Below are 11,389 nucleotides of genomic sequence, written 5' to 3'. Positions count from 1 at the left end.
TCATTTGGCTACGACGACCGAACGGACCTGGACGAAGCCGGATCATCTGAATCCCTGACGCCCGGATCATCCGGACCACCTTCCGGATCATCCGGCCTTGCCTGCGTGCAACGTATCGGGCCGAGGCCCGTGTACCCATTTTGCCCCTCACTTACCCCTTCGTGGCTTAGACTATAAATAGACCTCCTCCCCCCCATTTTTAGGGTTAGCAAATATGATAGCTCATTTGAATGTGAGTTTGCTCCTACCTCCTCCTCTTGAGAGAGAGAGAGAGACCACTCCCATGGAGTTCAAGACCTCCATGTGAGAAGATCCTGAGGGATTCAAGGCCCCCATCGTGGGAAGGATCATCTAGATCACCAAAACCCCATCTCCTTTGGATTTGGGATGAACTCTACCTTGTATCTTTCTCTTTGTTGTTCATGTATCCTTGTGGATCTTGTGTGTTTGATTGTCTAGTGGATGTGTGATTGGACTTGTTCTTGAGTGTTCCTCTCGTGATTTCCCTCGTGTTTCCCCTCGTGTTCTTCGCGGGTTCCCCTCCAAATCTTGAAAGATCGGCCCCTAGGGTTCCACCCTACATCAAAGGACCTATCTGATTCATTGAAATTTCACGTAAACATTCAACTTCTATAGAAGACATACGACCATTGAATCAAAGAGCTACAAGGATCCCTCTCTTTGTGACAATAATGTGGTTGGGCATAGCCATTAGAAGGTGTACTTTTTCTATGAAGGCCATCTCGTGATAGTTTTATAAGTGTGTATATTACATTAGGTGGTTGTTTTCTAGACCTAAGTTACCTAGTGAGCTTGCTCGTTGCCGGAGTCACCCCTATGTTTTTCATCATCAACAAACCAAGTTTTGTAACATTTTCTTGTCAAACTTCCTCGAAACACGCCAATTCGCTTATACCTCACGACTTACCGGAACACACTTACTTTTTGCAAGCAAGAACCGACAAAATAACACATATTTGTTTGGCTTTGATGAAATGACACATTGTTCTGTTCTTCTGCAATGAGGTTTGCGAAAATAATAATACTATTTGGACCATGTAACCCCTTAAAAAATGCAAACTTTATTTTGCTACGTAGTGGTTATGCTAACCTTGTGTGTATTGCAAATATGGTATTAAGGTGATCTAGAAAGGTGTCAATTGCCTCACAGATGCATTTGGAGCCTGTATGGAGCAACACACGACATCGACCACAAACTCGAGAACCAGAAAGACACCGTCTAGGTTGATGCCTTGCCGACGGTAGAGGGAGCCAAGTACATGTTTGCACATATCTTATTTTTTGACAATTTCTAACACATTTCTCTTGTAATCGTGGCAAAAAAAAAATAACATAGATGTTGAATTTGCGATATTTCTACATGGCATTCAAACCAAGTTCTCTTCAAAAGGAAAAATAAACTAGCACCCCCGCGGTGAAACCCTAGATCCATGGTAACCCACGTGGACTTCACCACACAACGTATGGTAACCCATGTGGACTTGAAGACGGTGAAAGCACGCAGACGCAGGACGCAGGACGCAGGCTTTGGCTTCATTGCATCATGATGCTGCAATCGGAATCAGAATCGGGAGCCATCAAATGATCAGCGGCGGCAGAGGCAGATGAGCAGAGGAGGCCACATCACGCGCGCACACACACACCCACGCACGCACGCACGACTACAAGAAGGGCCGGGGAAGCAAAAGGCCTGCTGGCTCGGTTAGTCCCCACCCGCTGGCCTCTCTCGGCTCGATCAAATCCAATTCAACGGCCGAAAAAAAATACCACCCCCGGAGAGGAAAAAAAGCGAGAGCCCAAGCCGAGATTGCGAGAGGGAGAGGAACACGAAGGGAAGCAAGGGAGCGAAGCAAGGACCCATCCACCCCGCCCCCACCCCCACCCCCACCCCACCCCACCCCCCGCGCGGCAGCAGCAGCAGCATCCGGGCCCCGCCCCGCGCCGACCCGAGCAACCGCCAACCAGCAGCGGCGGGCGGCAGCACCGGCGCGCCACTTCGAGATTCCGGCGGGCGGGCGGGCGCAATTCGTCTCGGCCGGGCCAATCCGCGGCCCCGCCAATCCGGAGGTCAGCTCAATTCCCCGTCGGATTCGTGTCGGTTCGCGCCCATTCCCCGCCGGAGATCCGGGCGGCACGAGCTCGCCGGCGCCCGGGATCATGCCTCCATTGCCCTAGGGTTTGGCCGGCGCGCGCAATTGGTCCGCCCGCATGCTCGATTCGGGCCAGCGGCACCGCGTCCGGGGCGGCTGGTAGGCAATTCGTGCGCTGCCACTGGAGATGAGATCCCCTCCGCGGCCGGCGAGCTGGGAATTGGTCTACGGCCTCGCGCTCTGCGGGAGGCGGCATAAGCCCTAGTGATTCGATCCCGAGCTGGGTTTCGTGCGGATTCGTGGCTTCTGTGCTCCGTCTCCCAATCACATATTGGGGGGGTTCCGAGGGAGGGGTGGTGGTTGTATGGATACAGTTAGAGGGGAGGCTTGGTCGATGGCTCCACCTCAGCAGCAGCGGCAGCCGTCGGGGCCTCGGGGTCCGCAACCGCACCCGCCGCAGCAGCAGCAGCAGCAGAATGGTCGCATTGATCTCCGGGAGCTCAAGGCTCAGATGGAGAAGCGGCTTGGTCCGGACCGGTCGCGGCGCTACTTCGGCTACTTGAGTGGCTACCTGTCGCAGAAGCTCAGTAAGCCTGATTTTGATAAGATGTGCCTGCTTACATTGGGCCGGGAGAACCTCCGGCTGCACAACCGGCTCATCCGCGCGGTTCTCTACAATGTCTACCAGGCACAGTGCCCACCTCCACCACCAGATGTTGGGAGGTCCGTCGGACCGTCGGGGAAGAAGGGTTCCCAGGCTGCTGGATTGCTTAATTCTTGTAACGGGGATGCCAGGCTGTTACAGGTCCAAGGATCGAGGTCTATGGGCGCACTGCAAGATCATCAGTTGAAAGATCGGTTGAAACATATGGGCCCAAATGGTAGGGTGGAGGCTGTTGCCAGTCACACCCAGGTTGTTCATGGGGGATCTGCAGTTACAGAGAACGGCGCATTAAGTTCACTTGAGTTGAAGAGATCATTGTCTTTTCAACAATGTGAAGCTGCAGAGCCATTGGCAAAGCATCTGCGTGTGGACCAGTTGCTACCTGAAAATGCGCTTAGGCAAAGAAGAATTGTGAGCGATGCTGCAGGTCATTCTGCTCAAATGGCGAAAAGTCCTGTGCGAGCTCCACTTGGGATACCCTTTTGTTCAGCAAGTGTAGGTGGATCAAGGAAATTACTACCGCCAGCTGTTAATGCAGGGGAAGATCACTTCAGCAGCTGTTATGAGCAAGGTCAGCTGTTGAACACGGAGGTTCTGCGTAAGCGCATGGAGAAAACAGCAGAAACACTGGGTCTGGCAGGTGTCACAATGGATTGTGCTGAACTTCTGAATAATGGTTTGGACTCGTACTTGAAGAACCTGATTAGGTCATCTGTTGAGTTAAAAGGAGCTGATGTTCGAAGAGATGCAAGAAAAGGGGCATCATACAAGCAGCATGCCCATGGAAAGCAAATTAATGGTGTTTGGTTGCCGAACCAAGTTCAGATGCAGTCAAGCAGTGGACAATCAGATGCTACAAATGATAGCAGAAGTCAACACTTGATCTCTGCTCATGATTTCAGTGTAGCCATGCAGCTAAACCCTCAACAGCTTGGGGAGGACTGGCCAGTCCTCCTTGAGAAGATATGTCTACGTCCTTCGGAGGAAAACGACTGACAGATGGAGCTTGCTAGTTCAGATGAAATTTTGTCCGATGTATTTCTTCGTGCCCCATCTGATGTACATTCAAGCTGAAGTAACAGTACTGCAGTCACATCATAGAAGATGCATGTTTGGGGATCAAGGCAGAATTCTGCTCCCAGATTTGTTGTGAAAGAAAGTCAATTCTTTTGTCCTGATAATTGATGCCCCAATAAAGGAAGTCATCTTCTGTTCATGCTGCATAGGGTTCATTAGCACTCCCGCGGTGGAGACTGTTACATCCATAAGTCCCGACTTCTATGTAACATCTGGCATAAAGGGACAGAGGACAGCAAAATGCAAGTGCTGTCTTGTAACTTATAGGAAAATGTTCTGTAAGTTTCTAGGTCAGGATGTACATTATTGATTGCAAAATTTTCTAGAGTATCTTCAGTACTAATTCAGGATCATGGATGTTAATTTTATTTAAATTCTTTGTAACTTTTTTGCAAGTTATATTCTAGATCCAATATTTCTCTTTTCACCCTCGGCACCCATGTGTCTGTTCAGGGGCGGCTGGTGTGTTGTCTCAAGTGCTTGTGTTTTTACTGTAGAGTCCTCCAGAAAGGAAATGGTAGATGTATCCATAATTGAGTGGTGTATCATGATCGCGGTTCTCTTGTTGTCACCTGGAGCAAATGGATTATTTGTTCAAAATTTTGGTATCCCATCTTACCTTTTTTGTCCAATATTTACTTCTGGAACGGAAAAAAATATCCGGTACAATTCCAGTTCCATATAATTGCATGTAGGGACTTTGCTAGTTTACCAAATTTTGAAGAAGCAACGCTGACGGTACCTGAATGGCCGCATTTCCTGTGTTGATAGATGCATGCTGCGAGTATGATGCCTGAACTTTATCTTCTGCTCTATGTAACGTTTGAAAAAGTTCCATTCAGTCAACTCTGTGCACTTGTGTGGTCTGCGTCAGTGAGCTATCGCTGCCATTTACAATCGTTTCATATCCCAAGTATTCTCCAGCACACAGATACATCATAAAGAACATATTTAGATGAGCTTTTCTGGACATAAACATTTGTCAAGATTGATTTGATGAATCCATCTCTTTACATAATTGATATCAGTGCATTCCTCTCCGTCTCTCTGTTGGGGATTTGGTGCTAACCTTTATTTACGTATCTGATTTCTTATCAACTTTGAGAAGCTGCAACTTTTTTCTCGAATACGCACCAGTGTTTGAGAAGCTGGAAATTGCCCTCCGGCTTATCTGAGGCTCTGACGGTTATTTAAGGTATTATCAATACATTGTGTTTTCTCCGCTTAGTTCTAATTCTCCATGCTTTATTTTATTATTGCAAAGTTTCCCCGTTTTGCTGTAGTACACACTGTCATGGTATTATTCATATTTTGTAGGATAGATTTGGATATGAATCTACCTACCCTGTGTGTTACTGGATGTGTTGCTTAAGCGGTCTGTTGTTTCTAAATATGGTAAGGGAACTATGGATAACCTTTTATGGAGAACTTGCTATTTCCCTGGTGTGCTGACATGGATGTGTTGGAATATCAATACCTGTTGCAGAGCACTGGATGCATCTGCTGTTCTCCCTCGACATCACGGCCTTGCCTTTAGCCCTGAAGACTGGAGTTGCCACCATTTTTCATCTCAGCTGGACTGGATTACCTCTCGTGTTCTATTGTTCATCTCTGGACTGGATTAACTCTCGTGTTCTCCACACTGGATAGATACTACTCCCTCCGTAAACAAATATAAGACCTTTTAGATCACTACTTTAGTGATCTAAAAGCTCTTATATTTATTTACGGAGGGAGTACAAGTGAAATGAAAGGTACCCTGCTCAATAAATTTGGATGCAATTTCGAGCTGTGAAATGCAAATGAACTCTGCTTCTTAGGGCACTCTGCTCTGTTCCTGTTTCAGACTTTCCCTGGAGGTTTATGATGCGCTCTGTATATGCCTGCAGTTTCAGATGCTGGTGTACATCTCTACTGAAGACGGCTAAGTCAAAAATGTCAAACTTCGTTCTTTTTTGGCAATTTGTTTTTGCCACATAGCGACTGAACTGGATATTCTGTTGCTTTGCAGAGTCGCTGACAGAGAGCGAAAGCTGGCCAGCGAATTTCTCCCAATGCTTTGCTCCATTTGGGACCGACGATGAAATGGTTCTGAACTTCTGAAGCTAGGTGAGAGACTGACGCAGAAGGCATAAAAAGAGACTGGTATCTCTTGACCGAAATTAACTGCAAAATATTTACATCAAGCAGGAGACAAAGGAGCTATATGCATATAGCAGGGCGACTCTGACTCTTGACTCTCTCCATTATCTGACGATGACACAGGCTGCGGCGGCCGGCGCTCAGCACCGGGGGCGGAGGTCGATGGAGTGGTGGCGGCGGCGGGGGCCGAGCCAGACGAGCGCGGAGCCCTTGGGCGGCGGCGCCCCGGCCATCATCTTCCCCGTCTCGGAGCGCTGCAGCATCTCCCACATGACCTGCACGTCCTCGTACGCGCACGTCTGCACGTCGTCGTGGAGCTTCACCAGCGCGCCGCCCCGGCCATCTGAATGAACAAATAAGAAGTTTCAGTCGTCAGCAACACATACATCACTACATCCGGTCAGTCCCACGCCATGCGCAGGTGGCTTCCGCCGCGCGCGTGCGTCCATGGCGCGCATGCACAGCGGCGAGCAGGTGTCGCTGACCATGCCGCCGCTTTCCCTCCATCGTCCGGTCCCTACGCTACGTACTGTGTATGTACGTATCTGCTATCTCTTATCTGTCTACCCATTCCATCGCTAGTGATGCACGTATGGTGACGCACTACATACGTACAGATAGTTCTTTTGGCCAGTGGCCAAGAGACAACAAGGACTGAAGAACGGCGAAGCACGCCCCGGAGGAAGTGGCAGTTGCCGCCCAACAGTGCGGCACCCATTCGTCCATGTCTACCCGCTTCAACCAATTCCTACTCCTGAACTGATGATCAAATAGGACATACGTGTCAAGCGGTGCATAACTATAAGAAACGAATTCTAAGCATTGCACTAGCGGCGCAACAAAACGTACTCTCCTACAATCACTCTATACAATGTGCAAAAACGAAAATGCTCCAAGAAACAGGATCGATATGATTAATTCACACTAAATCTCTCTCTTTTATTTTACTCTAGATGGGCATTTACTGCTAGAGAGGAAACAAACATTCCCCCCCTGGACAAACTCATCGTCATCCATACATGTGAAGCCTGATTAGATATACGGGCGCCCCTTCCCGACGAGGTGCGTACGAAGAAGAAACAGACGAAAACCAAGGTCTGCCATGCCACTACGACGATAGGCGCAGGTGCGGCATGGTCGTCGGCTATGGAGTCCAGTGGTGCGCGTGCATGAGATGCACGGCGGCCACGTGCCTGCCCACCAGAACGGTTCTTCTTTTAACAATTTAATGCCACAAACTTCCAGGCAGAGGCTTGCATGTGTAGTGTATGCATGCATGCATGCATGTATCTATCCTGCAGCGCTGCATGCCGATATTTATACGGAGGACTGCATGGCTTGTCCGGTTGTGTGCGCAGAAACTAGACGACGGCCGCGCACGCAAGGGACGCCTCGTGAGTCGAGATTCATAAGCTGCTGCTGCGCCATCCTAATCGCGCGTGCAAGTACGCACCATCGGTTCAGACGTCAGGCGCCCGCCCGCTCGCCCGCTCACGTGTGTGCGCGTCGGGACGAAGAACACCTGCGTGTTGATCTTCAAACCTTTGACCTTTCACGCGTTGCAATCCTACTAGCGGATCGATTTGATCGGCACCGGATTACGCAGGGAATCGCAGATGCTATATGGATCAAGCTTTGCTGCTTGTAATACACAATCCAAGCAATCATGTATGGATGCTTAACCGTGCAACTCGATGCAGATCAGCAGAAGATATGGACATGCCAAGGTAGCAATTACTAATCAAGTAAGTTGACTCACCATGCTGTTTCTTGCGACGCAGGCGCGCGGCGACGACGACCCACGCGCGCCTCACCGGCACCACCACCGCCTTCTGCCACCACTCCTTGGACCGATCCATCGACCTCCGCCGGCCGCCGTCCAGTCGCCGCCGGCTTCACGCACTGTATTTCCCCTGTCTCTGCTGGAGAGAGAGGGAGAGGGAGAGTGCGAGGGAGATGGCGAGGAGGAGAGAACAGGAAGGCTTGCTAAAATATGCGTGGAAGATCAGGGATATATTGCCACCTATCCCCGTTGGATAGTCTACACGTTGCCTCGGGCGGCGAGCCAGGCGCCCATTCCTAATACGACCCCTCGAGGCACATGACTCATCCTATGAACAGATTAAAACTTGCATTCGCCAATTAATCAGGCCGATTAAAGCATGCCCCTCCCAAATTTAGACTTTTGTATTGTTTTTGATATTTGCAAAAATATTTTTAATAGTTTTGATACGCGCAAATGCTCTCGGAGCCGAATTGGATATCTGCTATTCTAATGCATTTTCTTAGATATGTTGCGTATCTATCGTAGCAGATCCCACTTTTAGCCGAATTCGGCGCAGATATAATTAGATGAAAAATACGACAATTAATGATCTATGCGTAAAATAAGAGACGGTTTCGTCATTTCCTCATTGATTACGCTTCATATATAAAAAAAGATCCAGAGGCTAAGAAACGGCGCTAGTGACAAAAGCAGGCTTGCATCGTTCCCAAGTGGGTGACTCGGGTGGTACCCCCAACCCTAAGCTGCCACCACCCCTATGGCCCCTCTTCTTCCCATCCACCATCGGGCAAAGGTGTGGCCGACAATAGCGAACCTTGACCGTGGTGTGAACGTGGCTCTTAGATTTGATAGCGGGTGCCTCGGTCAACAAAGAGACATTGGCATTGACTTGTAGCGGCGGTCCTCCTGGCCCATTCCGGGAAGGATCCGGTGTGGCATGTGATGTGCCGCGGTGGCAGCTACAAGCCTACAACTATGTGTCCTTCATTGCCGGCAGGCATCATGCCCTTCTTTGGAAGTGTGGCACCGATGATTTCTAGAAGGGCAGTGGGTGTCCTCCTCTTGCCACGACTCTTGACGCACGGGTGGCAGTGGGGTTCACTGAGGCTGCGGCGGTTAGGGACATGGCAACAGTGTACGAGCGGCCTAATCTGGGCTAGTGCGGGTAAAAATGTGGACGTGCCTTGTGGTTGCACGAATCATGCCTGATATGTTGCCCGGTTGCGAAGCTCGGAGGTGCTCGAGGCGTGCGCGGGGAGGGGGGGGGGGAGGGGGGAGGGCTTGAGTGCAGTTCTGATCCACTCGCAAGCCTACGGGAAAGTGCGGGGTAATAATGTGCATTTAGGCCATGACTAGCGTCGTGTATTGTTTGGACATTGGTCACGTGGATCTCAGCCGGCTTGATCAAGTCTTAGTCCCTGATGACCCACAAGTATAGGGGATCAATCGTAGTCCTTTCCATAAGTAACAGTGGTTCTCCTGGGCCATTGCGGGAAGGATCCAATGTGGCATGTGATGTACCGCGGTTGCAGCTACAAGCCTACAATTATGTGCTCCTTCGTCGCCGATAGGCGTCCTGCCCTTCTTTGGAAGTGTGGCACCGATGATTCCTAGATAGAGTCTCTCAAATAGGGTCGAACTGAACTGCTAGACTATGTTGAGTGATAAACTCAATGATTCAAAAAAATTAAGAGATGGATGAAATTACACAAGGAATCCTGGTCTCAAAGAAGAGGGAAATGGGGATATGGCGAAATCGGTAGACGCTACGGACTTGATTTTATTGAGCCTTGTTTCTATTTTCATGCCCTGGTTGCTTAGTTGTGCTCAGGTTTTACCCTGTGCATCCAACATTGCTCACTTTCCCCTCCCTCCTCCAACCCCTACTCACAGAAGTCCAAAGGAAGCACCGTCGTCCAGTCAAAGCCTTTGACCTTTACCTACTGGCGAGTGGGGCCACGTTGAAAGAACATGCAGTGCCCCCATGTTTGGTTTTGGTAATTGATAACAATCTCTATGGACTAATGGTTGCCTTGAGTTATATTTGAAGGTTTTGTCCATAGGCTTTTCTTGGAGTACATGTGTTGGTTTCAAGGAGAGTTTGTGTCGACCAAGGTGCTATTCAAGGAATTACCTAAAGACTGGTCTTGTGAGAGGTTGATCAAGACTAAGTCAAAGAGTGAATCAAGTTGATCGACACACAAAGCGTAGAAGATGTACCGAGAGGGATCAAGTGATCCCATGGTATGGTAAGCATTGTCAATTACGCTTTGTGTACTAACCCATGGTCTTCGTGAGAGTTCTTTGTGGGGTTAGGTTGCTCTGTGCAAGTTCAAGTGATGCATCACGAAGATATCGAGTGCTTGAAGCTTGCCGTCCATTGTGGTGACAATGGACTTGTGGAGATGTGCCGAAGAGTGGCTCACCCATAGTGGAGTATGGGGGAGCAATCTACTAGTGTTCACCAAGCCAACACAATCAAGAAAGGTGGTCCAACTTGAGGAAGTCAAGATCGTCTACATCTAGCTCAAGTGGACTTTATGCAAGGCAAAGGTTTGCCCTTGATAGGTTTTCTATTTTATCGGTCTTGTTGTGGAATTGTCACGGCAGATGTCCTAGCGAAAGGACTTAGTCGTAGGGCCATCACAACTAGGAAGCTTAAAGGGGTTAATCGGGACAAAGGACACAAGAGGTTTATATTGGTTCGACCCTTTACGGTGAAGGTAAAGCCTAGTCCAGTTGATGTTGTATTGCTAGGTTTCGATGACCAAGGAGCGAATCTGCTATCTTGGCTATCGATCGCTTGTTTTCTTGTCCTAAGACGCCGCCGGGTCGTCCCCTTATATACACGGGTTGACGCCTGGCGGCCTATAGAGTCTCGGCCGGCTCATAAAACGTGTCCGGCTCGGTGACTTCGTTTATATGCCTTTCTTTACAAGTCTTTCTTTACATATGGCGGTTTACAATATTGGGCCTTAAGCCGCCTCTGGGCTTAGGCCTTCTACAAGTCTTAATAAACTATCACCTTGAATATTACCGGGCTTCTTTTTGTAACCCGCCATTAGGGTTGACCCGACCCCTCCTGGGCGGGTCATACCTAGTAGCTATATCCCCAACATTAGGCCCAGGTTGACTTGAACTTTGTTCTTTGTCAATCTTCAACATTTAGACGAAATCCATCTTCCTCTGTCTGAAAAAACTCTGTAACCCGCCATGACGTCATCTTCTGAAAACATGAAAGCCTGCTATGACGTCATCTTCAACGGATCTTTTATCTTTTAATGTCTTCCGAGAATCAAGGCGTCCGTTTAGCTGGATAATCATTATTTTGGTCTTCCTCAATTTTCGCTCCTGCCCGTTCACTTCTTTCCCTTATAAATAGGCTTGGCCGGTCCTTCTTCTTTTTTATTCTTCCTTCCATCTTCTCGCTACCTCTCTGCTTCTCGAGCTCCGCCGCTGCCATAGCACTCACCATTGCCCTCAATGTCGGCTGCTGCATCACCCTGAGCTCGTCCAGAGAACCGCGACGACTCTTCACAGTAGATCTGCATCTCGTAAGTTCCTTCTTTTTCACGCACTTAGATCTGTATTAGGGTTGCGAGTTCATCG

The 11,389-nt window shown here is 49.1% G+C and overlaps 2 protein-coding genes across 2 annotated transcripts; one reads left to right on the top strand and one right to left on the bottom strand.

Moving 5' to 3' along the window:
- Positions 1-1,721: 1,721 nt before the first annotated feature.
- Positions 1,722-4,279, top strand: LOC123190691 (uncharacterized). The gene has a single exon (XM_044603388.1). It carries the CDS (start codon positions 2,476-2,478, stop codon positions 3,769-3,771), a length of 1,296 nt encoding a protein of 431 aa, XP_044459323.1. The 5' UTR covers positions 1,722-2,475; the 3' UTR covers positions 3,772-4,279.
- A 1,703-nt stretch (positions 4,280-5,982) lies between these two features.
- On the bottom strand, positions 5,983-7,983 carry LOC123186299 (uncharacterized). Its single transcript, XM_044598081.1, has 2 exons — positions 7,754-7,983; positions 5,983-6,337 (listed from the first exon to the last, which is right to left on the bottom strand). The coding sequence occupies exons 1-2, from the start codon at positions 7,851-7,853 to the stop codon at positions 6,135-6,137; spliced, it is 303 nt and encodes a 100-aa protein (XP_044454016.1). The 5' UTR covers positions 7,854-7,983; the 3' UTR covers positions 5,983-6,134.
- Positions 7,984-11,389: the final 3,406 nt, after the last annotated feature.

This window comes from Triticum aestivum, chromosome 2A (genome assembly GCF_018294505.1).
Source record: "Triticum aestivum cultivar Chinese Spring chromosome 2A, IWGSC CS RefSeq v2.1, whole genome shotgun sequence".
NCBI lineage: Eukaryota > Viridiplantae > Streptophyta > Magnoliopsida > Poales > Poaceae > Triticum > Triticum aestivum.
The sequence above is the reverse complement of the archived record's forward strand: the minus strand, read 5'-3'. Positions and strand labels throughout refer to the sequence as shown.

Excerpts from the sequence above, each read along its gene's own strand:
- LOC123186299 (XM_044598081.1), bottom strand. The coding sequence starts at position 7,853 with ATGGATCGGTCCAAGGAGTGGTGGCAGAAGGCGGTGGTGGTGCCGGTG. Across the intron at positions 6,338-7,753 it reads GCGTCGCAAGAAACAGCATG|ATGGCCGGGGCGGCGCGCTG; the intron begins GTGAGTCAACTT and ends TTGTTCATTCAG.
- LOC123190691 (XM_044603388.1), top strand. The coding sequence starts at position 2,476 with ATGGATACAGTTAGAGGGGAGGCTTGGTCGATGGCTCCACCTCAGCAG.